The 27,248-nt window shown below is 41.0% G+C and overlaps 1 protein-coding gene across 5 annotated transcripts; it reads left to right on the plus strand.

Annotated features, from left to right (window-relative positions):
- The first annotated feature begins 8,744 nt into the window (after positions 1–8,744).
- Positions 8,745–27,141, plus strand: bcl6aa (BCL6A transcription repressor a). Of its 5 annotated transcripts, XM_085449238.1 has the most exons (12): positions 8,745–8,863; positions 9,682–9,782; positions 11,995–12,519; positions 19,388–19,480; positions 22,884–23,055; positions 23,147–23,368; positions 23,477–24,427; positions 24,703–24,884; positions 24,970–25,137; positions 25,222–25,352; positions 25,597–25,734; positions 25,823–27,141. In XM_085449238.1, exons 3-12 carry the CDS (start codon positions 12,492–12,494, stop codon positions 25,964–25,966), a joined length of 2,229 nt encoding a protein of 742 aa, XP_085305364.1. In that variant the 5' UTR covers positions 8,745–8,863; positions 9,682–9,782; positions 11,995–12,491; the 3' UTR covers positions 25,967–27,141. The 5 variants fall into 5 exon arrangements, with proteins under 5 accessions (XP_085305364.1, XP_085305365.1, XP_085305366.1 ...); XM_085449239.1 differs by lacking the exons at positions 8,745–8,863; positions 9,682–9,782 and having other exon boundaries at positions 11,936–12,519; XM_085449240.1 differs by lacking the exons at positions 8,745–8,863; positions 9,682–9,782; positions 11,995–12,519 and adding an exon at positions 13,277–13,330.
- The last annotated feature ends 107 nt before the right edge of the window (positions 27,142–27,248 follow it).

The following is a 27,248-nucleotide window of genomic DNA, read 5'->3' on the forward strand; positions in this document are numbered from 1 at the left end:
CTGTAAAGTTAGACATTTTAACATGGGAGCTGACTTAAAGCTGGACCCTGAGGTTGTTTCTTGGTTTAACCAGGCAGGAAGTGAAACTTTCTCGACTAAGAATGTTTTTTGTATGAGTGTCATTTGGTAGAGCTACTGTGACTTGTGATGCATATCTGTCAGTGTAACTGCATTTTTATTTATTTTTTCTAAGATATACTTCTTTGTATTGTAAAGAACTAAATTTAGACACAAAATAAACACAGTACATATATCTGATATGATATATATATCATATGTGAAACGTGTGTGTTTTTTTAGTATATAAGCTCATCATGACTTATAAAGTTCAAACAAGGCAGCAACATTATAATAAAGAGAGATGGCAGTCAAGAATCCTAAATTGAAATCTTTGGAAGAATTCAGCAATCGCAAAGATGTAAAAAGATATTCAATTTTCAGGGGAAACAGCAAGGATTTAAAGCATTTTTCATACACGTAATTTTTAAACTCCATAAAAATTAAAGTAAAGTAAATTAAAGTAACCATATATAATGCTTTAAAACATGTAGTTGCCCAGATGCATTAACATGGCTGCCAAATAGCGTGACTAGTGTCTGGAACTTTGGACAGGGCCAACAAAAGGCTGAAAAGATTGTGTAACATACCAAGTAGAACGTCTCATAACTAGTAAAGTTAATTAGTAACGTGAATAGATATTTTTAAAAAAAGATATATCATCCCATAGATATTAAGGCTTGGCTTTTAGAAGAAAGGATACGTGCAGTTTCACCATTCTGTCAATGTCTGCTTGTACACTTCTCAAATGTAGAACTACATATTCCCATGATATATTATGTCTTTATAAGATTCACAGCATCCATATGAGGCAAAGCAAACAGGATTTTGACAGGAAATCACCACATTTGCTCAGACACACTTCTGATAACTCGCAGTGAACATCGCTGCTGTGCAGATGTCATTTAAACGCTACCATGCAAAAGAAAAATAGAGACCCTCAGGCTCAGAAACGCTGCTGCCTTCTGTGGTCATTTAAGATGGACTGAGACGGAGAACTACACCCCCCAAAAAAGAAAAAAAGAGTTTTAAAATAAATAAATTTATCAAGGAATGGGTTTGCCATCAGCACACAGTGAGCATCCACGGTGATAAGAAGGTGCATTGGTAAACACGCACATCTGTGTGGGCACCATCAGTGCTGAACGATATACACAGGTTTTAGTGCAACATATGAGGCCATTCAGATGGTGGCAAACCATATTTTACTCTTATTACAACATAACATGGGTCAGTTTATTTATATTGCATATTTAACACAACAGGCGCTGATCAAAAACAAAACACACACAAAAATGACTGAAATTCATTAATTAAGTTAAAAGAGAAATAAAATAAACTGGTCTGCCTGCAGTCGAGACACATCCCTCACTCACACTCCATCCATCCATTCTGTACCACTTATCCTTAACACGATCACAGGGGTCTAGCTTAATGATTTACATTCTTTTCACTAGCTGGGCCCACGTCCTCATTTTAGGTTTGACAGCGTTTTAGTAGGTAAAGGTGAACACTTGGACATGAATTGAGCTGCGGTTTGGGGAAGGCCTCGAAGAGGACTGGCGACGGCTCCCGGGCCTGGCAGATCCCCATGTACTAAATAGGAGTGAAGAAGTTAAAGAATTGAGAACAAGGAGGGAGGGAGGGTGGGGCACGTAAACGAAAATGAACAGTTTGCAGAACTGGGGGGGAACCTATATAGATGACAACCGGAAGGAGCGTGTTTGGAGGCGTGGTCCCGCTCCCGAAATTCCGATACATAATCTCCAATAATTTGACTTTTACATGATGTTGTACATATTTATGGCATATATGTTTCCCATATTCTTCCCATGTCTGAAATACAATCTATTTTTAACAGCCATGCAATAAACTGTGCAGCACTGTGTCCAGCTGGTCTTAACAGGAGACTTTCTGCTTGTCTCACAAGCCGTAACTTCCAAAAGGTTTTGTTAAGGTACCTGCTAAAGACTAGCGGACAAATGACTTTGCAAATTCAAGGTGCTGATTAAAAAGGAAGAAGCTCAGCAAGTATCAGTCTTAACTTAGAGCATTCAACCAGTGAGGTGTGAATTGGTACATTTTATAATCTGAACAGATTCAAATTCAAACTCTGCGTGTTGCATGCTGCAGTGCTCGCATGTCCTGTCACGCACCGTCTGCCTTCTGGAACCATGAGAATGAGCCAGCGCTCGTTATTTTCGGCGACTCTTTTCTTAACTATTAGAATAAATATTACTGATGTATGAAGAAATATTACTTATCGACGAGTGACAGCAGAAGATTGAACCAGTGCATTTTGGGTTGTAGTCTGCATACGTTAAAAAGGCCTCAGTGCTTGCTCTGATTGTGTCACACAGTGAGCAGTTTGAGTAATTGTTTCATAGCTGCTTCATGACTTCTGTGTTCAGTCTGTTCAAACTGTTGTTTACACAGTAGCGCACATGTGTTTTTGGCCACTGTCATATTGATACTAAGATATGAAGCATGTGACTAAAACCAGTTTACACTGACAGAAATAATTACCTGTAAATGTAAATACCTGTAAGAGCTCACACAAAGCTAATGAGTATAAATCCTACACAGTTTATGTTAATGTAGTTCAACAGTGGCATTAAAGATGGTTCTGTTCAATACTAGTGTTTTTAAAAAAAATCCCATTTTTATAGTGTCATTGTAACAACAGAATCGAATATATACTCAAACATATATTTGTGATTTTGTGCATGTGAAGCATTTGCAACAGGCCCTTTGTTATAGTGTATACTATAACAACAGCAGCTGTTATGGATACAGTATAACATACAACAGTGAATGTGGTTACAGTGCATTGTTTTGAAGTTACTGGAAGACCTTTTTTTTATTCATGACCTTTATTTCAACAGGAAGTCCCATGACTATCAAAATCTATTTTACAAGATTTAACTAACCTGCCAAATATGTTCAGTAACATTAACTTGTGACCCTGAGAGAAAGCTTTACTATTTTTCCTTTGAAATATTTTTCCTTAATATGGAAATATTAAGTTATTCTTTGCACTGTGATCTCCTAATGGTAACCTCTTTCATATTACAAAAAGTCATTTGACCTATTGTTCTCAATAAAACATTGAAACACTGAAAGCTTTGAAGCCTTTTTTGTTGCTTATTTGACAACATTTCCAGAATTTTCTTTATATCCAAATATATATCTGTCTATAGGGTCTATGGCTAAAATGCATCTGAAATATACATCCATTCACTTCTGCTTATCCATTTTCAGGGCTGCGGGGCAATAGGCGGGGTACACCGTGGACAGGTCACCAGTCTGTCGCAGGGCTAACACATAGACATAGACAATAATTTGTGCTCACATTCACACCTATGGGCAATTTAGAGATTTCAATTAACCTATCCCCACTAACTGCATGTCTTTGGACTGTGGGAGGAAGCCAGAGTTCCTGGAGAGAACCCACGCAAACACGGGGAAAACATGCAAACTCCACACAGAAAGACTGATGGTGGAACTGAACTCAGGACCTTCTTGCTATGAGGCTACTGTGCTAACCAGCGTGCCAATGCTGAAATTAAAATAACCAAATTTCACTAATTTTGGATCGCTTCAAGCAAAAACTGAAGCCTTAAATTGTTGGCTGGCTAGTTTCCGTAATATGCTCTGAGATCAGTTCTAAGGACAAAAGTTCTTCACCAAAATCACAAATGACATGGGGGGGGGGCGCTAATTTCCAGCGGCCCTTCATCCTAAACCATCCGGTTGGATGAAACTGGGCTACTAATTATATTATCTTTATTTGACCTTTTGACCTTTATACTGATTGAGCATCCAAGTAGAAGGAAAATTCAAATTCAAATTCAAATTCAAATTCAAATTTTATTTGTCACGTACACAGTCATACACAGTACGATATGTAGTGAAATGCTTGGACAACTGCTCGTGACCTAAAGAGAACAAAAAAGGAAAAGGCTATGAATAAGATAGGAAATAAATATGAAAAATTAAAAAGGGTAAATTTAACTAGGAAGGAATAAAATATAAATTATGGTTAAAAATGAAAATTTTAATGCTGCAAAGTAAAGTTGCATGTTTTTATAAATATATTTAAATATGCCACAAGTAAGTAAGTCTTTCACAATACTGTGACTGAGTGAAATGCGTATAACATGGCATTTCCCCTGTTGGTGCCCTACGATGTTAAATAATTCAATTAGCATGTTTGTACTGAGGCTGGGTTTTCAACACACAACTTCAGTACGGCGTTTGTGAACTGACGTTGAGAAACCTTGTTAAGCTTTCTAATATCCTTGTATAATGTCCCTTTTTTATATACCTTTTCTAAATTTTTTATTGTTAAGTAATGTAGATAAGTGAGTTATATGAAAATGAAAAGAGATGAGACATCATCATCATTATTATCCAAACTCATAAAAACATGTACATAACAGCCAAATGTTTAAAAAAAAGGTTTGCTAAAAAAACTAATATCTTTAAAGCTGGTTATGATCCACATAAGGGCCTATGTAATTATTTAATTAGCACCAGTCCTCTCGTTCTGCCACGAAAAAGGCTTCCAACTGATATTTTGTCACTAATGGCATGCCACATTTTTTTTAAACTATTCTATTAAATACTATTATTTGAATATTACTCCAGCATTGTGTAGTTCATAATGGCCGAGCACTCGTTATCCTCAGCTTCACTGAAATGAACCGCCGCCGCCTCTGATGTCCAACACGAGCCAGCCGCCACCAGGCGTCCAACAAAGGCTTCGCTTCATGTGAGCTTTGTCTGACCTCAGTGAGCTCTGCCATGCAAACTAGACAATTAGTTTGCATGCTCGTGATTGCATGCAAATACAATAACTGCTTTTCACCTGACTCTGTTCTCAGAGCTGTTTCGCACTGTTGTCGAGCATAATATTGACGCTGCGTATCTGTCGTGTTTGCACATGCCAGCGCGTTCAGATAGTTTGTCTTATCTCTGTTAAAAGTAAGTCTGATGGGGTGATTCATTTCAACGAGGAGGGGTAATGAAAACATTTAAAAGAAATCTTTGTGGAAGCCAAATGCAAAATGGAATCATTCACTCTGAGCTCTATCTTTCCACCCATAATTCTTACTTCACTGCGACTGATTACATTGTGCTCCAAGCTGTGAGTATACTTTTTTTCAGCGTGCATGAAGAAAGCATAAACAGCGCTTGCAGATCGAGCACGCTGATAAAAACCAAGCGATTTGAGCTATTTTAGTGTCTCACCCGTGCATCCACTCATCTCAAACTTCCAGGGGAAACTGCAAAAGGTAATCTCATTTGTAATGTGTGACAGCTTATTTGCAAGTGTGTACACTGGCAATTTTTTAATGGGCCCGCCAGTAATTCTTCTTCCACTCTTAAAGCTGATTTCACAAAGACACCCTGGAACAGTTTAGATGACACATTGCCATCGCCTGTGAACTCAAGTTATCAATCAAACCCCAATTAACATGCTTGGTTAGAGGAAATCAGGGGTTCTTTGATGTTTGGCACTTAGGGACTGGGGCTACGCATGTCACAGACATGATGGGCTTCAATTTTATCCACAACATACGGGAAGAAACGCGCTCACAGGCAGAGTCCAGCACAGCAGACACATCAGACTGGAGTTTTTGATCCAACTTGGTCCTGTTTTACTCATTTTAACTAGAGACAAGAATTACAACAAACAGGGAAAACAATCTCGTGTCGAGTTTTAGCGTTTCAATTGTTCCAGCATCGGATATCCTGTTTTATCTGCTGGTTGTAACACCGTCTTCTCCCCCACACCACTTCCTCTGAAGTAGGTGAAACTCAAACATTATACCGAAGGCAGCTGCTGCACGGGCGACGTGTACTTCCTCAAAAAAGTGTGAGTGAAAGGATCTATTTAGTGCCTGCGTGCTGAATAAGAAAACAAGAAACCAACTGTCATCTAAATACTGCACCCCTAGTTTCATAAAGGCTCCGTTTTCAGGAATTAGAGGCTGACGATGAGGTCATGCAGGTTACATCCTGGCAAGTGAAACCAACACGAGTGGAGTGATGTTTTTGTACATAATGTCATTTGGTTCCCGACTGCAGTCATTATCAGAAGGCAGGGAGTGCATGTGCACAAAAACAGCACTGAGATCTTTGGAGAAAGGAAACAAAAACAACAAATGTGTCTGGGAACTATGCACGCTCTGTTAATTAGAGCTCAGATAGCAGAGATTAGTCCTCATGCACAACCATATTACAGAGTCATGCCAAATAAGGAAAAACAAAAGTAGGAGACAGGCACACTTACTACAAAAACAATGTCCCAAAGCTACTAATCAAACAACTCCCGATCTAGATCCAGACCTCAGATTACACTAATGAATTCTAATTCTTATGTTTTAGCATGTAAATATGTATTAAAATTGCAGACAGAGAAATCTCTGCCTACAGCAAAGGTTTTAGCATAAATGATGCATACTTGTGAGCCTCACGCTGCACCTTTGAAATGCGTTTAAAGCAGCCGGATTTTGTCGTCGTATCCCGAAATCATCTTTTTTGAGATTTTTACCATTTAACATGGCTTCTCCCCCCCACCCCACCCCAGTGAAAACGATTAAGCGTCTCACCCACAGCAGAGCAGTTAAGCACAATGCCTGGCTGATATTATCAACCAAAAACCTATTTTTTTTTACAGCATGGTGTCAGTAACAATGTGAAACACAATTATAAAACTGATTTTTAAAAACCAAAGATATAAACGAACATACGCATGCACACAAAGGAGCAATCTTACTGTTGATATAAAAGATTTTCTATTGCAGCGACTCGTGCCAAACCGTAAAATATTTACAAGTGTAGGAAGTGGAGGTGGTGGTCGGGACTGTTTCTGGCAGAAAAATCAGATATATTTGCAGGGGTGTTTAATCTGTTTTTGCTCTGTACATAGAGGGCATTTGGCTTTAAAGCAAGTTTCTTGCTTGATCACAGAAGGACGACGGCCGGAGCGAGGTTGAACAGTATCGAAATTCTGCATCTGTGATGACAGTTAGCAAGTGCTTGCCACCACAAATAATCAGTTGTGCCACACAAAAAAGTCTGTAGCAGCAAAATTATCGTGCACTTGACTGAACAAGAGAAACTTTTTTTTTCTTTTTGCCAATGAACAGCTTTTAATTTGCAAGAGGAAGAATGAGTCTTTTGTTTTTGCATAAAGTTACAACATCCAACATGCCAGCATGTTTGGAGGCTGTCAGGTGCAGAGGTGTCATGTGTGTATAATGAACATCTAAATACAGAGAAAAGAAAAGCAAACAGAGGAGAAAGTCGCACAGGCCGGACGAGTGAGACGACTGCTTGTTCCAAAAACAACTCCCAATACGCTCATCCTGTGCAGCTCCAAGTTTTTGAATTCAGCAGCTGGAGGTTTGTTTTGCTGCTCAGTTTGCAAAGATTGGAATGCCTTATTGTCTCAGATGTAATAACGATGATCCAGCATGTTCGGCCCACAAACAATGCTGTTGTTTTTGTGCTGTGAAACTCCAAACATGTAGGAATGTAACTGGGAGATTCCTAAAATCTGAGGGCATTGTGTAAAAACAACAGAACATCCAAACTAAACAACAATAGGATAGGTGAAGTTAACATTCAGGCCTGCTTAAAGATCGTAATCACTTACCTCAAAAGCAGGACAAAGCTGGATTTAATACACCAAAGTATTCTTACAACACGTCACTGTTTGTTCATTGTGTTCACTCAGAAACCCTGCAAAGCTTCACATTTTCCTCACTGCAACAGTCTCATTAATCATTCATACGCTGTTTGTCTACAGTAAAAGAATAGAAAAGCTGATAGGATAGAAAATCATGGAGGATAAAAGACAAAAAAATAAAATTTGTGAGAAACAGAAACTGACAGCGTGACATAATTTTCTAGAGGCAGTTTGAAAAACATGTAAAAAAAATTTAAGTACTTAAAATGTTAAGTTTAAAAAGATTAAGATGGCCAGAAAGAGCTGGCGTTGGCATCTGATTGGCTTGAATTTGATAAATAAATAAAATCAGGTAATGAATATGTAGATAATAAAGTGTTGGTGTTACCTGGTTAATTAGATTGTGAAATTTATTTTATAATAAGTTAAATGTTAATCATTTTGGCCATTTGAGAGTCCTGGACAGTTAAAAGAGTGCAGTATGAGTAGGCTAAGCTGTGATGTCCATGGTAAGCAAGGTCAGGGGCAGCAGTTTGAATTAATCTGATGATGCTCTTTAGTATCACTGGTCTTATTCCACATTTATAGTATAGGGGTTGGACAGCAGCCATGATAGGTCATGTAACAGCTGTACATATATTGAAAAATGCAGCGGGTTAAATCCACAGAGAGCAGCAAACCGTTAGTGCAGCAGCATCAGCAACCCAGCTCTTCTGTGCACAAAGAAAATAGGTCCACTGCAGTTCACAGCAAAAAATACATTTTAGAAATTATTTTGTGGCGATTCAGTTTCCCCTGCTGCGCAGCAGCAACAGATCCAAGGGTTCCCCCACTGGCCCAGTAACGCCTGGCTATCACACAAGGATGAACCAAGTATTCAAACTAATCAGCAGCACAGTATTTCAGTTAAACAATAGCAATTAGCATAAAAGGCTTGACTTTATAAGGTCCGTTTTATGCTTTCTGATTCCAAACAAAAACAGCAATGAACCTGAAATTTGGCCTTCTGTTCTTTTAGCCTTGTGAAGCATTTTTATTCAGTTATGCGCTAAATTATATGGCTGCTGTGCGGCACAGACCCTGTAAGAGATTTGTGCTTCAGTTTTGGTGAGTGAAATTCTACTGTTTCATCAGTCTGTTAGTTTGTAGCATCAGTGTCTGTGCAATGCACCTGTAAAGTTCAGGAATGCAGCTTGCTAATGATGCTAGCTAGTTAGCGCTAGCTTATTTTTAAAAGAAATATGGTCACTTTGAGCTTCAAAAAACCCCTACACAAATTAGAATAATACTAATGTAACAAGGTAACATTACAGTTGTGTCTTCTTCAAGTTTGTTTCTGGAATAACAGTTGTGGCCATGTTACTTTTTACTATTGTGGTCACTTTTTAGATTTAGCGATTTTGACAAATCAAAAAGGGATTTCCTTCAGAAAACACACATGTATGACCCCCTTCCCGCCCAAACCACAATAATGATCCACATCATAGATGTTCCACACTTTACCTATGGGCTGCAATTCAACTGCAGAGTAGCTGAGGTGGAAGGACATAAGGAGCTTTTCCTTGTTGGCTTTAAAACTATTATTATGATTTTCAGTTTGAACTGAAAATGCCCAAAATAAATACAGCAGCTATCCAGATGACTTTAATATGTTTCCTGAGGGATGAGGCTCGGTTTCTGCTAACAAATTATACCTCAGTCTTGGCTATTGAGGGGTAATCCCTCAAATTGTATCCCTGATACTGAAGATCACTGTGTGGTTACATCTGTTTTTAAGTGTGTTTACATGAAGAAAGACAATCCCAGACTGTCACTTCAGATCACCTGTCACACGTTGCGTGGGTCATTCACTGTATTTTCTCTTCACTCCATAAATGCCAGCTAATGCAAAGCACTATATTTGGCTCTTGTGACCTTTATTACAGCTGATAGCGACAGCCATGGATGCGATGGAAGCTCCATGTCGGCACAACAAAGGCTGCTTGCTAGTGGAGCTAGATTTCAGATGTGAAAAACGTGATAGCAGGTAAGAGAAAATGACAAGCAGGTATTTTCCTTCGCTTACGTGATAATTACCTGCAGTCGACTCCCTTTAGAAAGGTTATCTGAAACACAAACATCCTGAAACAGCTCCAGGAAACTGCACCGGTGCAATGCTGGGGACCGTTTATGGGACATCAGACATTTCAGATCTTTAAGTGTTAAAAATGATTAATATGACAGTGACACACTTGATAGATAGGCTTGGTAATTATCTACAAATTCAAGCTGCTCTTCTCGGAGTACTAAGGGTTTTAATTAAATTGGGGGTTTTTTGGAAAATAAAGCAGGTGTAAATTTTTTCTCCAGACAGAGCAGGGTCAAAATATTTCATATAAAGTCTTGATAAGAATCACTGCGAGGCATGCTGTGGCGGGCGAGGATGATCTTATATTTCCAAGGGAAAGGCCAAGCTAGAAATATGTTATGTATAAGTTTGCCTGGATAAAAATAAACATGAAATGAATTCAAGTTTGCATCTAGAAGGTTGCAACAACAACTTAAAAAGGCCTCTTTTAAAGAATTCGGTTGATCCCTCTTTTGTTAATTTGATGCAGGCCGAAATTACATCAGATGACAGCATAATCCGACATCATTATCAGCATCAAAATGTGTTTGATGCTGTTTGGCCCGGGGCGACCGGCATGTGCAGCCTCTGTAACGGGATGATATGGATTACACTTTGCAAACCGACCTTGCCCCCCTCTCATTTTTTATGCCTGCCAGTCGAACGCAGTGATGACCGCGTGCGTTACATCGCTGCCAAATAAAACCCAAATATCCCCTATGATTAAGGTCACTCATACACTGCTCAACAGAAGCCATCCTCTTATAAGCCTCAGGGTGGAAGAAGAGGGGGGGTGACCGCTTGGACCTTAGTTAGTCTTGATGTTGTTTTATTGTTTTGTTCCTTCGATGCTGCCCAGGTTCTCTCCGCCTCACTGGGGCTGCCAGTGACAGGAAGAGGACAGTACAGTAATCAAAGTTTTCCTCTGAGTCGGTGTGACCTGTTGTTGGCTTTCATTTGTGTATCACTTAAGAGGCTTAGGCTTCTTCATGGGAAGTTTATCCCTGGATCACAGGGATCTGCAGGGCTCACCGGTCATTTGCCATCAGTATCCCAAGAGCTCAGATTGTTAGGGCTGCTTTATTCTGAAATATGATGGAAATGTGTTGGACTAATTTGGCTTTAGCAGGATTGGCTGAATATTAGTCCACTCATCCAGTGGATTATCCCGTGGCTGCGATGAACGTACTGAACGTGGATAGATCTGTCAAACGCCCAATACAGTATATCTTTTGCTTTTTCTCTGATATTTAGTTTCTTCTGCTCATAGAAGTGCACATTCTGATGTAGCCACGTGACGCCTTTCCATAAAGATGATAGCATTTCTATCCAACACACTGCCTGCAGCTGACATAGTAAAGCTGTGCAGCATGTAATGCTGGTAATGGTAAGAGCTTTGGGAGTTCTTACCCGGTGAGGTGAGCTTATCTGCACAGACAGCATGTGTATTCATTTAATCTGAGTTCAACATCAGGTGTCAAGTACGATTAGAACTGATGCACATGCATTTGGCAAAATGCTTTTAACAGTATGGATTTCATGCTCACAAGTACCTCATCAAGCACCAGTTGTGTTGTGCTTTTGCCATCAAATGATTACATTTTAATGAGATGCAGATATATTAGTTGCTAGTACCTTATGACAAAAAGCAAACAAACAAACAAAAAAACAGTTTAGGATGAATATCAGGGTTTTTTTTACTCCTGTCAGGGCGTTGCTCCCTAATTTTGTCTCCTGCTGAAACATTGCTGACCTTCCTGTTGGGCGTGCCGTGTTGGAGTGACAGCTGGTGTGATGTAATAACACCCCCTCCAGTAGACAAGTTATAAAGAGCAATATCTAGTTCCATGGATTGAGATAAGCTTAGGTAGATTAATGCTCGGGACACTGAAATGTCTGTTGTATAAAAGCTCTGTTTATAAAACAATGTGTCATTGCCCTATATGAAAAACTGATCTGGCAGATGGCCCGAGTTCCTCCATGTTAAAGGCACTGCTAGTCTATGGTTTGTGCTGCTATGGCTTAATGGGATTTAAGACTCTTCATTCAAATGAAATATATATAGAAAACTGGGATTATTTTACAGGCTGTTAATCTCTCTCTCTTTTTTTTTTTTTTTTTCAAAACTGAGCCTGCCCCACGGTTTTAGCATTCGTGGAAAAGTGGAGCGACTGTGAGTGCTACAATCAATGAACGCTAGAGTGCAGGCGGCCTATCAGCTCAGAGAGCCACAGAGATGCCCTGTGGACCATTTCACTAACGTGAAGCGTGCTCAGTGGATTTGACTCACTTCAGCCCCGCTGCCGTGCCTGCCTTTCCAGAAGCGTTCCCATCCTGCTCCACAACGACAGACACGAGGCTTCGCCAGAGCTTCTCCATCACCGACAACTCACCGCTTCGGTGCCCTTTTCCAGCTTCGTCCCTTCAAGCTTTGGCTGCTTGCGACTCAGGAGCGAGGCTTTGGTACCGGTCTGCCTCAGCATCCCGGATCATCCAGCTACTTGCCAGACAAATAAAACTCTGGTGAAAACAATTCTTCAAGCTACAGCAGAGGCGCTTCCGGTTCCTTAACTGAGCGTGCAGTTCAAAAATCAGCGCTGCCACCTGATTCCCACTACACATCCCATCATGCCTCACTCCTTCCAGCAGAAAAAAGGTGAGTAAAAAATAGAAAAAACTGGGTGCTGCTGCTGGTTAATGAATGACGATTGTAGCTTTGCTGAAAAGGGAAGAAATTATCAGCAAACTTTTAATTAATTGAAATGTATTTGAAATTTCTGAATCTGTTGAATGCTAATTTACTTTTGTCCATCGTACAAGAGACAAAGATATTCCAACAGGTTAAGAAATAACATTACAAGCATATGAAATAGCATTTTAGCATTTTGCTAAGTTATCATTATAAACTAAATTCCTTTGTTGGATCTTCTAATTGTATTTAATTTGGCTTCTGAGGTAGGACGAGCTAACCTGATTGAAACTATTTCCCTTTTATTCATCATTCATAAGTCAAAGTAAGAACATCATACCTCAGCAGGATGGCAGACAGCCAAACACTTTGACAGGAAGGCCAGAAACTGTTTGCTAACACCTGTATTGATAAATTTCCATATATCTTTCATGTCAGTCAGTTAATCTCTGAGATCAAATCAATATACTGCTGAATTGTCTGCGCAGCCACAATATGAACAACCATGCAAAGTAACAAAAAAGGACATACAGTGAGTGCAGGTCATGATAAAACAACTGACATCTGATAAGCAAATGGAAGTACAGACTCCAATAAATAATGCCCTCACAGCTTTTATCTGCAATATGTAAAAACATGTAAAATAGACATTTAGCGCAAGCAAAGATGCGATATGAACAATTTCAGGGACCTTTTTGATTCACTTTTGATTTTCATGCCAAGTGTAGACTCCAAAAATCTTCTCGTGAGTGCACAAAGGACACAGAACAAAACAAAGGTGAGTGGTTTAGATAAATCTATGTTCTGCAAAAGCTAAACTCTTGGGTGTAATGTTTTGTTTTACAGTTAAAAGAACGTTAGTGCTTGGTGCAATCCACACTTTGGTTGGAAAATTTAATTTTCTGTTATGTGGTGATGTGTACTAAGAACTGTTTGTGGTCCCGTGCATGCAGAGCACAGCATCTCTGAGAGTGCAGCAGATATCAAAGGTAACTGTGTGATGTAGAGCAGATAACAATTATAAGAATGTGTCGAGCGCAGGATCTGTCACAATATGAACTTCCACCTGGCATTTCCTGGGCTGTGGAGATGCTTTTAATGAAGGCACAAAGGGATGCAGTATATGTTAGTGTTACTAACTTTGAATCAAAAATGCATTCACTGCCAAAAAAAGAGAGCCTTTATTTTGAACTCGATCAAATGGTTAATGAGGTGTGACGCTTATAGGAGCAGATTTTTTTTTCCCAGCAAAAATAATCTGTGGGAGTTTTTCTTTTTTTTTTCTTTTTTAATCATTCAGAACAAAGAGCTGTCTAGTTTTATATATTAACTGGGTGTGGGTGCTGATGAGGCAGTCAGTGTTGTGAGAAAATGAAACACATTTTGAGAAAACTTGCACATACGTTTTTAAGCTTTGCCTGGAAAAAAAGAGAGTCATGGCACTTTCTTTATCTGCATATTAACATTTGAAATGTAAATGTGCATTAATAAATTATGCATGATATTTTCCTTGATATTTTATTTACATTAAATGCTGGAATTATCTTCCACTTGAATCCACGTCAGCACCCAGAGTTTTCTGATTTCTGGGGCTTGGTGGGATTGCTTTCATCCCACGTTTCCACATTGGATTTAAATCCATTTACTGCTTCGACTGGAGGATAGCACATAAAAGCTGATATAAAAATATAACTGTATACAAATACAGGCTGGCAACAATGAATGCAGATGTGGACTCTCGACCAAAACATGAGGGCTAATGTCAAAGCTCCTGTGTTTATAATGAAAGGCGTTTTATATTTGGAACCGCAGTGACTTCCCATATCTGGATTTGAGGTAGTTAAAAATGTATATTAGTCTAATAAGAATTTTACCCAGGACTGCATTCATATTTTAGGAGTTTTCTAGCACAGAAGCAGCAGAGACAAGGAGCTGAAGTGCTGGATGTGTTGAGTGCACTGTTGCTGCTTTGTACGTAGCTCTTGTTGAACTGTGGCCTAGAGCTAGGTGTGTGTAATTCCTGTTTAGCCAGCCCTGTAGACCAGTATCAGCAGTTGGCACTGGATACAGGCGGCTACTTTGACCTGGCAGTGGAAGCAGTGCAACATGTGAGAATTTGATATGGTGGAAATCAAAATTGGGCCGCAGCATGATGGAGTGTGAGGGCAAGAGAGAGGAAAAACCAGCAAAGGCAGAGCTGCAACAGTTAAATGGGGGAGGAGTGGGGGGCGACGTGAGAGCTCAGTCCCCGCTAACAAAACACACTGCTGCGACTGCATCTGTGTGGAGTGAATTTCTACAAACTCATGTTTGCAGCAGTGCTCCCACTGAGTGTTCCCCTTCAGTTTTACTTTTACTTGACAAACGCTTTAGCGTCGCTGTGCAGTGGGAGTGAACATTCAGAACATTCACAAGAATTCAAACTGGTTTAGCAGCTTTGAGCCCGGACCGTTTACATCCCCGCAAACCTGTTGACAGGGGAAGATTCCATCAGCACAGTGGAAATACACTCCAAATATTACCTCTGTTGCCTAAACAGTGAGAACAGCAAGGTTGGAATTAATCGTTCTGAACCTGTGCGCTCGGCATTTTCACAAAGGTCTGTTTACAGTGCATCGCTTTTAACACGAGACACTAAAATCACTGGTTGCCATTAGCTGAGACAGCGTGTTTGTGTTTTCTCACTGTGTCACCAAAGAGCTGAACAATGTCTCAATTATGTCCAATCACAGTGTGAAATTAATATGCTGAACTGCAGAAGCAGGTGTTTTCCAGAGACGCAGCACAGCAGTGCTTCCCTACCCACCGCATCCCAATCAGATAAACTTAAGTTACTTTTCATCCATGCAACATTAAATTTTAATGTGGAATTAACTAAATTGATGTAAAACAGTGGAATTCTGTGCATTTTGATGCCTTTGAGGGGAAAACATTAACCTATGTGCATGTGCAGATTTTTATGTTACAATTCAGCATTTCTTCTCTGGTGAGACTCGCATGAGCTCGACTAACTGTAAAACTTATATTCTATACAGCAGATTACCAAAAAGGTGTTCAAATAAAAACAGTTTATTAAGATCAGAACAGGAACAAAAGAAAAACAACCAAATAACTAACACTATTACATTGTAACGCTTCTGTTATATACAGCAAATTACCATACCTTAAATAAGCATTAAAATAATTGTATAATGACAACCAAACAACTGATGTTATTATACTGTACATAATAAATAACCATGACTTTACAGTAAGAAATTACAGCAATTTTATTGGAACATTGAAATGAGTTTAACAGCAACTCAACAACTAGCAGCACTTTAAAGCTCGCATTTTTACACAGCAAATTACTGTCGTTGTTTTATTGAAAGAAAACGTTTTTTGAGATAATAATAGAAATATAGAAATGACAGATTATGATACCACAGGATTCATATTCTAGGGAGCAAATAGCTGTAATTTTCTTACAGTAAGACTCAATTGAAAATATAACAGGCCCATTAAAATAATAGTATAATGTGATCAAAACCTGACAATATTGCATGGCACAGCAAATAGTTTTTTCTCTAGTAAGAAGCTGCTTATTGAGGTTATAGTGGGAACATTAAAATAACAGAAAGCCTAAAATGGAGTAGATAACATCTTAGAAGCAGCCAAATGTTGTGTCAGTATTTAACAGGAAGATCTTCTGTTCATTTTGTCAGTGTTTAGGTCAGTTTGCATTCAAAAAGCTGATCTTTTTTATCTATCTGTTTGGGATTACAGTGGTTATAAATCCAGTGCACATGCCAGAACACACAGACAAAACAAAAATGCTGCGATACGAGAAAGGAGCCTTGAAAAATTTCCAGTGCACTTCCAGCATACCAAGATCTACAGCTTGATGCTAACTAATAGGTGTTGTGACAGTAGAGCAGGAAAGGGGGGTCGATTCAGAGAGATGGTTCTTATTGGATCATTACGGAGGGTGGTGCAAAGAAATAAGACCCACTTGTTTACCATTTGAATCCTTGTGCTAAAGCTGCCTGTCAGAATGCGGATACCTCTATTAAAATACAAAACTGAATCCACATGGAGATGCATAACAAGGCTTTGAAATGTAATGTCTGCAAAAGTTGCTTCCAAATTTAACAACTCCTCATGTGCACATGGAACTCGAACGCTTTGCAGCCCTGGGCGTGTGAAAAAAAATGCAAGCCCTCAGATTGTGAAGATAAGTGAAGATGGTAGAGATTGCCGCATGCTTCCACTATTTATTCTCATGTTCCGTGGAAGAAACTGACCCATCAACCAGCAGATGGCACACTGGCAGGAGACTGTTTTCGGTATGTGTGGAAAATTCCAACAAGTTCGACTCTGCAGACTGCATTCCTGGCTCCTCTCAGCTGGCCTTGAGAAAGTCCTGAATCTACATGCTTTGATATGACTAAATTGGAATTCTGGCCTACCATCACGCCTCTGCTCTGACTATAACCTTAGCATGTAGCTTGCTTAGTGAACTCAAGGTTATCCACATAGGCGCACTGAAGAAACTTGCTCCAAAACGTACTTTTCTTGCAAGTGGAATGATATTTTTGTTTTGGAAATAACACGACAAAAAAAATCTTTCTCAAAGCTTTTCAGGACCTCTGTTGAACAGTGTAAAAAGTACACTGATGACTATTTAGGAAGCACCCTTTGAATAAAATGCATTTGCAAAAATGGTCATGATCGCTTTTTGTCATGAACATATAATAATTGTTCTCCTTTTAGATAAATGTGAACGTCTGCAAGCTCTTTATCTCTGTGATTCTGAGCTGCTGGTAATCTTCCTGTGTGTGTGTGTGCACGCGCACGTGCGTTTAACCTAGTCAAGGGGCACCAAAAAGCAACGTTCAAACTCAAGCGTGTGAGTGCAGACACACGCGGCAGTATTGTTGCAAACAGACATGATTTCATGCCACAATATGACTCGTCTGTTAATTCAAAAAGCAAAAGGCAAGATTCTGAGCAACGTGAGCTCATCGTTACCTGCACAGGAAGTCTTTTGAAGTGAATTTATTTATTACACCTCATGTTGCTGTAAATCATGCATGCAGTACGGTGTGTTTACGATCACCTCATCAGACGGAGGATCAAGGAAAACGTACAAATGCATACAATAAGATGTGGAAAACAAACCCTTTTTACTGCCACGCTGCAGTCGTGCCACAATTCAGACCTGCAGTAGTGATTGTGTTTTACAAAGAGAAACTTAGTTGTGGACAAATGCAGAAAGAAAAAAAAATGCTTCTGGGATGCATGGAGTTAAAAAAGTGAAACTCAACAATATGAAAAGAAATTCTTTTAAAGAAAGGAACTAAAAAGACCTCTGTAGCTAACAGCATTATCTGTTTGGTGTTACAGTGCGGTTGCATCATGCCTCTCAGAACAAAACTCCACACTCACATCTTTGCTGACAATGAACACTGAAGTTGGCAGAAATTTGCTGTGAAACGAGACAAAAGTGTGCAGTTTATGAAAAAAAAAGTGAGGCAACCTCCGGGCCTCAGGCTTTTGTCAGTGGGCATTTCTATTCAATGACCTATCATGCTCCAAGTATAGGCAATGATACGGCTTAGAGACGTTTCACATTGTGTCAGAAGTGTACAAGATTTTTTTAAAATGTGCAGCTGTTACCGGTCGGTCAGACTTGAATCACTGTCACAGCCTGTTTATATTGTCTCTGAACGGCGTGGTGCTCAGACAAAGGAGCCGAGACCCAGACGTCACGAACGCTTGTTTAATTGTACAGCCTGAAAGAAGATCAAGGATTAACCGATAAACTGTTCATAACGCAATAATACACTCTCTATCAGTTCAGACGGGGGCATATTGATCAGCCACTCAGCACTGTCTCTCTGTCCTCTGTAAGTGGGTCATTTATTTTTGCTAGGAACTGGTTGAGTAAAAGTTTGCCAAGGATTTGCAGTAATTATCTCTTCCTTCTATAGCCGGGCACAGCATGGGGCCTTGGTAAATTACACATCTCTCTCCGAACTCCTGGATGGTTTATGGCCGTGCATTATGCATAACTGTGCTGGAGCGCCTTAAACATCCCCCAAGTGGATTGAAATAAAGTTGACGCTGCTCTTTGTTTGGAGCTCAACATAGTCTTTATTTGGCAATGCTGAATCGGAGATTGCTGTAAAAGCGCGCGTCTTAATTATTTTGGAGACTTTTCCCCCCCTTTCCCCAATGGTTTGTGAACACCTGGAGTGTTTTTAGTGGGATGCCGGATCCAGATGGGTGGATGCTCGGGCAATCCACGGGGAAATGATGGTTACAGAGTGTGTCGCCATGCAAAGGGTTAATAAAAAAACAAAGAAAGAAGGAAAAGAAAAGGAAACGCAGTTTGTTGTTCGCTGAATTCAGAGGTAAAGGGCTGTGAAAAAGCAATCTGTGGTGTCAGATATTTTAAAACTATTTTCTCTCAGAAAAATTTGACCTGTGGACAGTTAGAAAAAACATGTAAAATAACTCTGAATTTTATACAAATGCATTAAATTACAAAAATGTAAGATAGACTACAAGGCTTTATAAATTAAATACAAATCCACATAACTCAGCTGTATGTTCCACTAAAATGGATCTTCAGTCACTCTTTGCCCTTTAATATTTACAGTAAATGCAGATCAGATGCATTATTTGAATATTTAATCAGTGCTACCCACTATATATCTCATAAAACACAAGAGAAACCACAAATGTGAATTACTTGGAGACTTGTGTCTCTTCTTTCGAGGAGACATAAGTCTGTTATTCATTCGACCTAATATTTCCAATAATTACTGTTATTTTGTGTTATATTCTCCAGCTCAGCAAATGCTCCTTCTGTGCCAAGGAGTGAACGGGATGAGAAAAGACGGGGAATCCGTGGTTTGGAATCACCACAAGCAAAGTTTCCAGGGTGAGTCACTGACAGTAAATGCAAGCCCACAAACTCATGAAATGAATAGTACTTTTCAGTTATTGGCATCCCCTAAACGAGACACAGAAGCCAACTATTAGCGAGTAATAAGCGCATAAATTCACACCACTTCTACCCTCGATGTAGGGATGTAACAAATCTACACACTTGGTTCTAGTTTCACGCAGACGCCCAAGTGCTGCTGCTGGTTTCAGAGAGGAAAGCACCAAGTAAAACACACTTCCAGTAGGCTGAGGAGTTTATTCTTGCCCAACTCTGTGAAATGATGCAACAGGGAGTACACATGCCTTAAATTTAAAAAAAAAAAAAAAAAAAAGTAGAGTGGGGGGAAGAAAATCACAGCAATGCATTTAATTAATTTTCCAGGAATCTTTCACTTTGCATTTAAAGTGTGCACATCACCTGACAGGCATCCTCCCCTTCCCAATTAATCCCAGTAATCCAATCAGAAAAACAGGACAAGTACATGCAGCATGAAACAGAATACAAGTTCCCCGTCTATAACATTATAATAGCGCCAAAAACACACTACCTATGAGCCTGACATCTCACCTCATCGCATAATTTAAAAAACGTTATTAAAAATATAAATGCATTCACTCCTGTGCAGTCTTCTTCCTCAGCTCACCTCATGCTTTCTGCAAGTTTCCTACACAATCTCAAAGTTCATTTACCGAAGCTCTCAATTACTAGCAGCTGTTTTAGCGACAATCCGCTCAGATTCACCTGCTTTTAAAGCAAAAACCAAAAGGCAGAGGCAGTGCAAGAAACCGCTATGCGCGCATGAGAATATCACAAGAAAAACTCTCAACCTACCTAGTGAAAAATCTGATTAACTGACAGAAAAAAAACCACCCCAAAAACAAAACAAGTGGCATCCACACTGCTCAACAGGCTGCCTACAGTACTTGTGAATAATAAATCTATCGAAGCTTTCCTTTTGCAACAAACCCCGGTGGTGACTCGATGTATTCTCCGTCTATGTGGTCACAGCAAACCTGCAGGAAACCACAAAGAAAAAAGAACCGTGGACATAGAGAGGAGCGAGCCTGTCCGCATGGGCCTAATTAAGAGGGCTGTCTGTGTGCTGTACATGTACGGTCTGTGTGTTAAATGCGACGACGGGCAGCCAAACGATGCGCTGCTTAAGTCATGGAATATAAATTAGTTCTGAGAATTTCGGGGGCCGGGTTTAAGGAACTGGTGACGTCGCCTGCTCGACGTCCTGTGACTGCGGATCGAACCAAAAGGCGGGGGATGTGGCTGCTAAATGTTCAAATTTTTAAAATATTATACACATTTTTGTGCTTATTTAAACGCTGCTTTTAAGTTTTCTCGCCGTTAGAGCCGCCTTGCGTGAAAATCGGAAGGGATATCTGCTCTGGAAACGGGTTGTTTTAACTCGCAGTTCGGGAGGTCCCTCTCCCCTGCCCCGGGAGAGTGGTACGGTCCGGGGCTCAAATTCCGAGAATTGTGCTCGTCTGATTCTTAGAACTGGGGTTCTTAGAAGTGGTGATGCAAGAAGTTTCTAGGAAAGCGCTACCAGGTGATTTTTTAAATTCCATATTATTTTTTTCTGCTTTAATTTGGCGCGAAGTTGTTATGTGTTATTTGTTGCTGCTGTTTTCGACATGTATGCCGGTGCTTTGTGTGCTTGTTGGGCTGTTTGACGGGCTGTGACAGCGCGAGCGGCTGCTGCTCTCAGCCCGGTCGCGCGCTCGCAGTGAGGCGGCGGGGCTGAGAGCGGCGGCCGCCGCTGAGCTCCGGCTCGCGACGCTCGCGCTGACAGCCCGTCCTATCAGGAGGCTGTAGCTACGGCGGGGCTGGATGAGCGTGTGCCGCCCGGAGATCGCGTGAAATCAGGTGTCCGGGCGGTTGCGATCGCTCTTGCCCGGTGATTCACTTTGAGTGGGCTCGCTGCGCTTTCACACGAACTTTGCTGGCAGCGTGGCAGCCGCAGGTTCTCAGCGTTTTTCCTTTTTTCCTCCGTAATTTGCTCTAATGGAGCGCAAAGAGCTGCGCACAGCGAGCCCCGCTGTTACCGTAACACTGGAGCGGAAATATTAGAGTTGGAAGGTGTGTGTGTGAGTGTGAGAGAGAGAGCGATTGAGTGTGTGTGTGTGGTTTTTTTCCGCGGCAGAGGCTACAAGTTGTCTCTCATGTTTCCACTGTGACAGCTCGCTGCATGATAACCAAACTACGCCGAGTTGAGAGCTTTTCACCCAGACGTGCGCAGTTTCGGTTGTGCAGTAATTTACGCGCAGTCTGAGACGAGAGACCCGAGAAATGAAAATAAAACTATAGATATTTTTAGATTTAAAAATAAATACAAACGCGTCCTATCACTGAAATGAAGTTTAAAAGCTGTGATACTCCTCGGAGGTTTTCTGTTTCACAGGAGGAGGGGGGGAAGTACTGAAGAAAGTACTTCATGATTGGCCATCAGTCACTTTAAGGTGCATTCTGTTCTGGTTCTATTTTCGGACGTGTCTAGTTACACTGAAGTAAATATCCGGTTATGAGTCCCCTGCCGTCTCGTGAAGCCGATTCTTCCTTCAGTTAATTAAATGTTAGTTTTTTGCTCTCGTGCAGTAATTGACCCAGAAATGCGCTTAAAGACATGCGCTGCGCAGCGCTGCGGGGCTTCACCGGTTTTACCACAGCAAACAAGTCAAACTCTCACTTGTGTTACCCTCCCAGCTGCACCGGTGTGAGTTTAAAAAAAGTGCCATGGTGAGGCCATCTTGCGGATGAATTTAAAATTTGGAGGTTATTTGTTAGGTTATTTGTTAGGTTATTTGTTATGTGTTATTTGTTGTGTGCCAACAAAAAGTTTAGAGTAATAACTTAGTCAATTCGCTTTTATTTGTACAGCTGCGAATGCGCTGAAGGAGAGCCCCAACTCTGAGACCACAACGCCCATCTTACAGCTCATTAATGCGTAATGCGCAGGTGTTTGCCTTAAAAATGTACAAGTTTTAATGACCAACATGAACTTTTCTCTTTCTGTGGAGTGTATTTAAACCGTGCACATTTATATCGCCTGGAGGTCTGGATGGTCTTAAAATGCTCACGTGTGCAAAGGAGTTTGTTGCATTGAGCTGTTAACCAGAGGTTCAGAGAGAGAAAGTGAGGGGGAGAGAAATGACTCCAAAGAAGAAATTTAAATGTCTAGACAGTGTTTACTTAATAAATGGCGCCGCCTTCTGGTGATGTGCGTGCTGCCTTCGGAGGATCGTCAGTAACTTGAGCCCAAGTTCATCTACTTGAAGCACACATACTCTTTGTGGCATGGCAGCCAAATACACGAATATTTTATTTAAACTTGCTTTCTTTTTTAAAAATTAGAATAATCTTTATGCTTTTGCCCTTTTTTTTGCAGAACTTGACAAAATGGCTTGCGCAGCAGACAGCTGCATACAGTTCACGCGCCATGCAAGTGATGTTCTGCTCAACCTGAACCGGCTGCGCAGTAGAGATATCCTCACAGATGTCACTATCCTGGTCAACAGGCAGCAGTTTCGTGCACACAAGACCGTTCTCATGGCTTGCAGGTGTGTGAAACTAAAATCGGCGTTTGTGCCGTTCTATTTCTTTTGAACAAGCGACTGATCTTTGCATGTCTGCTCCTTTCGTTTGCTGCAGTGGGCTGTTTTACACTATCTTCACTGACTCCCACAAGTGCAACCTTAGTGCTATCAGTCTGGACCCAAAGGTGGACCCAGAGGGCTTTGCCATCCTGCTAGAGTTTATGTACACCTCCCGTCTCACACTAAAGGAGAGTCTGATCATGGCTATCATGAATACAGCTATCTACTTGCAGATGGACCACGTTGTAGACACCTGCCACAGATTCATCAAATCCAGGTGGGTGGAAGCCAGTTTTGTTTTGTTTGTGTTTTTTAAATTGCTGATAAGAATAAATCCATGGTTATGAATACCTCCATGTTTACGGCATCCTCGTTCTCTTCACAGTGATCCGACTGTCAAGCTGCCTAGAGACGAGTTTCTGGTCAGTCCCTTGGTTTTACCTCAGGATGTCCATGCTTACAGAGCCCATGATGTTGTTGACAGTTTGCACAGCCGTGTAGCTCCGTTCAGGGACGGGAGACACTACGGTTCAAACATGTTCAGCGGGGTCAGCACCCCCAGCAACTACCATCTCTACGGGCAGTTTCCCATGCCAGGATTCCCCTTCCCCCTCTGCAAGCTGGCCGATACCAAAAATGCTTTTGCTGACCTCTCAAAGAGCAGCATCCACCACAAGCACTGTCCTCCGCATGACAGCGGCATCAGGGCAGACTACAGCAGAGCCATTGGCACAAACTCCTCCAGCATCATTCACTCCACCACCTATGCTTCCAGGGAGGTAGTGAGAGACGATGAGATGAGGAAAGAGAGCCACGAGGGGGTCAGCCAGTCTGTCGGTTTCAGCACAAGGAAGCGTGCATTTCCCATGTTGTCCCTTGAGCACCAGAAAGACTTGGGCAAAGAGCACGCTCCTCAGGCCGAGGAAGATCTCATCCATCAGCACTATCCCCTGGGAATCTCCGCTGGACGCAAGAGCCTCATGAGCAGCCCGCAGAGCCCCCTCAAATCAGACTGCCAGCCCAACTCCCCGACAGAGTCCAGCAGCAGCAAGAACGCCAGCCTCTCCCAAGCTGCTGGAGCGCAAACGCCACAAGGCACGCAGGACCCCAAAGCTCGCAACTGGAAGAAGTACAAGTTCATTGTGCTGAATCAGAGCGCCAAGGAGGACAAGGTGGGGTTAAGGGATCCTGGGCTTCACTCACCTCAACGCCTTGCCCTGCAACCCTACCTCCACCCCAACGACTCGGAGAACCTTGACCCACAAACGACGAGCAAGAGCAACAGCGAGGATCTACCAGTACCCCAGGCTAGTCGTCTCAACAACATCATTAACAGGTGGGTTTTTGTTTGACACGTACACATCTGCATGCTTTAAACAAAACAAGGAAATGTATAGTTGAGGTGATGACACACTGGGCAGATTTTAAGATTCTTTATGAGCACATAAAATTTCTTTTTCTTATAAGAAAAAACAGGCATGAAGTGAAATTCAGTGTTTGTAAATATCAGGCAGGATAGTTGTAGGATTTTTATTTTTGTAATAAAATTTATGTTGGAAGAATCTGATTTGAAATGTCTGACTGGATTAGTTTTCGATTTTGTGTCTGCAGTGCGCTTGAGGGGTCTCTGAGGAATGGCGATGGCCACCCTCCACACTACCTGAACCGCCTCACATGCTCGTCCTGTGGCTCCCAGTCCCCGCAGCACTCGGAAGTCTGTCCCAACCACTCCAGGTCCCGTCTATCAGAGGAAATGTCAGAGCTTCATTCAGAATATTCAGACTCCAGCTGTGGTGAGTTTGAGATTTCTTTTCACCTCCAAAATGAATCTGAGTGCTTTCGGAGCACAAGTCAACATCAGATTTTTCTCTTAAACAGAAAACGGCACGTTCTTCTGTAACGAATGCGACTCCAAATTTGCTGAAGACGAAGCTTTGAAACAACACATGCTTCAAGTACACAGCGACAAGCCATACAAGTGCGACCGCTGCCAGGCTGCTTTCCGCTACAAGGGCAACCTGGCCAGCCACAAGACTGTCCACACAGGTAAAAGCAATTCACGAGTCTCATTTATCTAACTCATCGGCTTTAGGGGCTGCTGAAATCTAAAGTGCTGCTTCTTGTTTTCAGGAGAGAAGCCGTATCGCTGTAATATCTGTGGTGCTCAGTTCAACAGACCAGCTAACCTCAAGACTCACACTCGCATCCACTCAGGAGAGAAGCCATACAAATGTGAGACGTGTGGAGCTCGTTTTGTACAGGTAATTATGCCCTTACATTATTTATTTATTTATTTTTTTAAACTCAAGAGTGTCTTACAAAAATTTTTCCCTCTCTATTGTATTATCAGCTAACCGTGCTAATGAGCTGTAATTATGGGCAGCTGTAATCATATTTAGCTCGACAGGAGTGCCCATAGACGTGCTGATATAAAACATGCGATGTCTGAAAAGTTTAATTTAAGTTTCACTCCCACTTTTTTTCTTTCTTTTTTTTTTCTTCAAGGTTGCTCATCTGCGCGCTCATGTGCTGATCCACACGGGCGAGAAGCCATACCCATGCGAGATCTGTGGAACCCGCTTCCGTCACCTGCAGACGCTGAAGAGCCACCTCCGCATACACACAGGCGAAAAGCCCTACCATGTAAGAATGATACTTCAAAGTTAGGAACCTCCTGAGTCGAGTCCAACCAAAGCGAGTGAAAATAACGCCGCTGCGCTTTCTTTTTCAGTGTGAAAAATGCAACTTGCACTTCCGCCACAAGAGCCAGCTACGGCTGCATCTTCGACAGAAGCACGGCGCCATCACTAACACAAAGATCCAGTACCGTATGTCCACAGTAGACATGCCCACTGACTTGACGAAAGCATGCTGAGCCAGATGAAGGAAGCAGCTTAAAGGAGGCAATCTTGACCTTGGCATTTATGAACCCCAACTTGTACAATCATCCAAAATTGTAGTGCCACACTGTGTTTATTAGACATGTAAATTGGCTGCGTATGCCATTCTAAACGGGTTTCCACTACATGTGAACGTAGAGCCACATGGCGTCTTAGTCACTTTATTGTTTCTATATAGATATAAATATATATATGTATGTGGGGAGTGTTTTTAAGCTTCGAAGGTACGTATATAAAAAGCTTTATTTTGTTGAGAAGGATGGAATGTAAACAATCAGTTTTTTTGAAAAAAAACAGTATTTTATATCAGAGAACTTACTTTTCTGAAAGTATTGAAAATTTTGACGGGTGGTACATATATTTTAAGATAATGGGATTTGCGGCTGTATAGAGTTGTCTATACATGATTTTTATGTAGATGTACGTACATGTTGTCAAGTTGCCATATTCACGTGAGCGGGGAGTTAAAAAATAAATAATTGGATTTGGTGTAAAACATATCAGATGTCTGCTGCTGTCTGAGGATGTGCATGAGGTACTCTCTAACCGGTGTCGGGTTCTGGCGTGCACGAAGTGGGCAACTGCATAAATATTGTGACATATTGTGTAATTATATCCGTAGGATTGCTCTCTGCGGGCAGAGCCAATCTAAGTGTTGAAATGCATTTCAAGGTACTGCTTTGTAACGACCAAGAAAAACATTTTGCTTCAAATGTATTCGTATAGGTGTGACTTCTGTTGGTTGATTTGTTTTTCATAAGTGAAGGTTTACAGTTTTGCTCATTGTTCTAGATCCTACGGTAAAAGTCGTGTAAATGTCGAGGTTTTTTGTTTTTGTAGATACACTGTGTATTCAATGTGCCTTTCTCTATGGTGACTGAATTCCTCTCCATTCAGCCCAGCTCTGTTAAGGTACAACTCAAGGACGCCACTTGTCCTAGATCCCTGTTTGTGTGTGAGCGTGTGAGTGTATATTTTTAAATGCTCGTCACCAACCTTTGAACGTGCAGACTCATCATTGTAAATCTTCAGGACTTGTTTTCGGATTGGATTTTTTTTTTTTTTTTTTTAACTGCATTAAAATTATTGTACAACGTTATAGATGTATGAATGTAAAATAAAGGTATTGGATTTCTATGTATTAACTCAAGAGTGAGCGCTTTATTTTCTTTCACTTTGTGTTCATGAGGAATGTCCCTCGATCTACGGGCACAGATTTGACTGGTGTTCCTGAAACACTGGGCTGAAATTGGATGG

This window comes from Copadichromis virginalis, linkage group LG23 (genome assembly GCF_057382275.1).
Source record: "Copadichromis virginalis isolate Kocher_CV1m ecotype Utaka linkage group LG23, C_Virginalis_male_GT1.1, whole genome shotgun sequence".
Classification (NCBI taxonomy): domain Eukaryota; kingdom Metazoa; phylum Chordata; class Actinopteri; order Cichliformes; family Cichlidae; genus Copadichromis; species Copadichromis virginalis.

Coding starts and splice junctions, on each gene's coding strand:
- bcl6aa (XM_085449238.1), top strand. CDS start 12,492: ATGCCTCACTCCTTCCAGCAGAAAAAAG. Junction 19,481..22,883: donor CCACAAGCAAAGTTTCCAGG/GTGAGTCACTGA, acceptor TTTTTTTTGCAG/AACTTGACAAAATGGCTTGC. Junction 25,735..25,822: donor CAGGCGAAAAGCCCTACCAT/GTAAGAATGATA, acceptor TTTCTTTTTCAG/TGTGAAAAATGCAACTTGCA.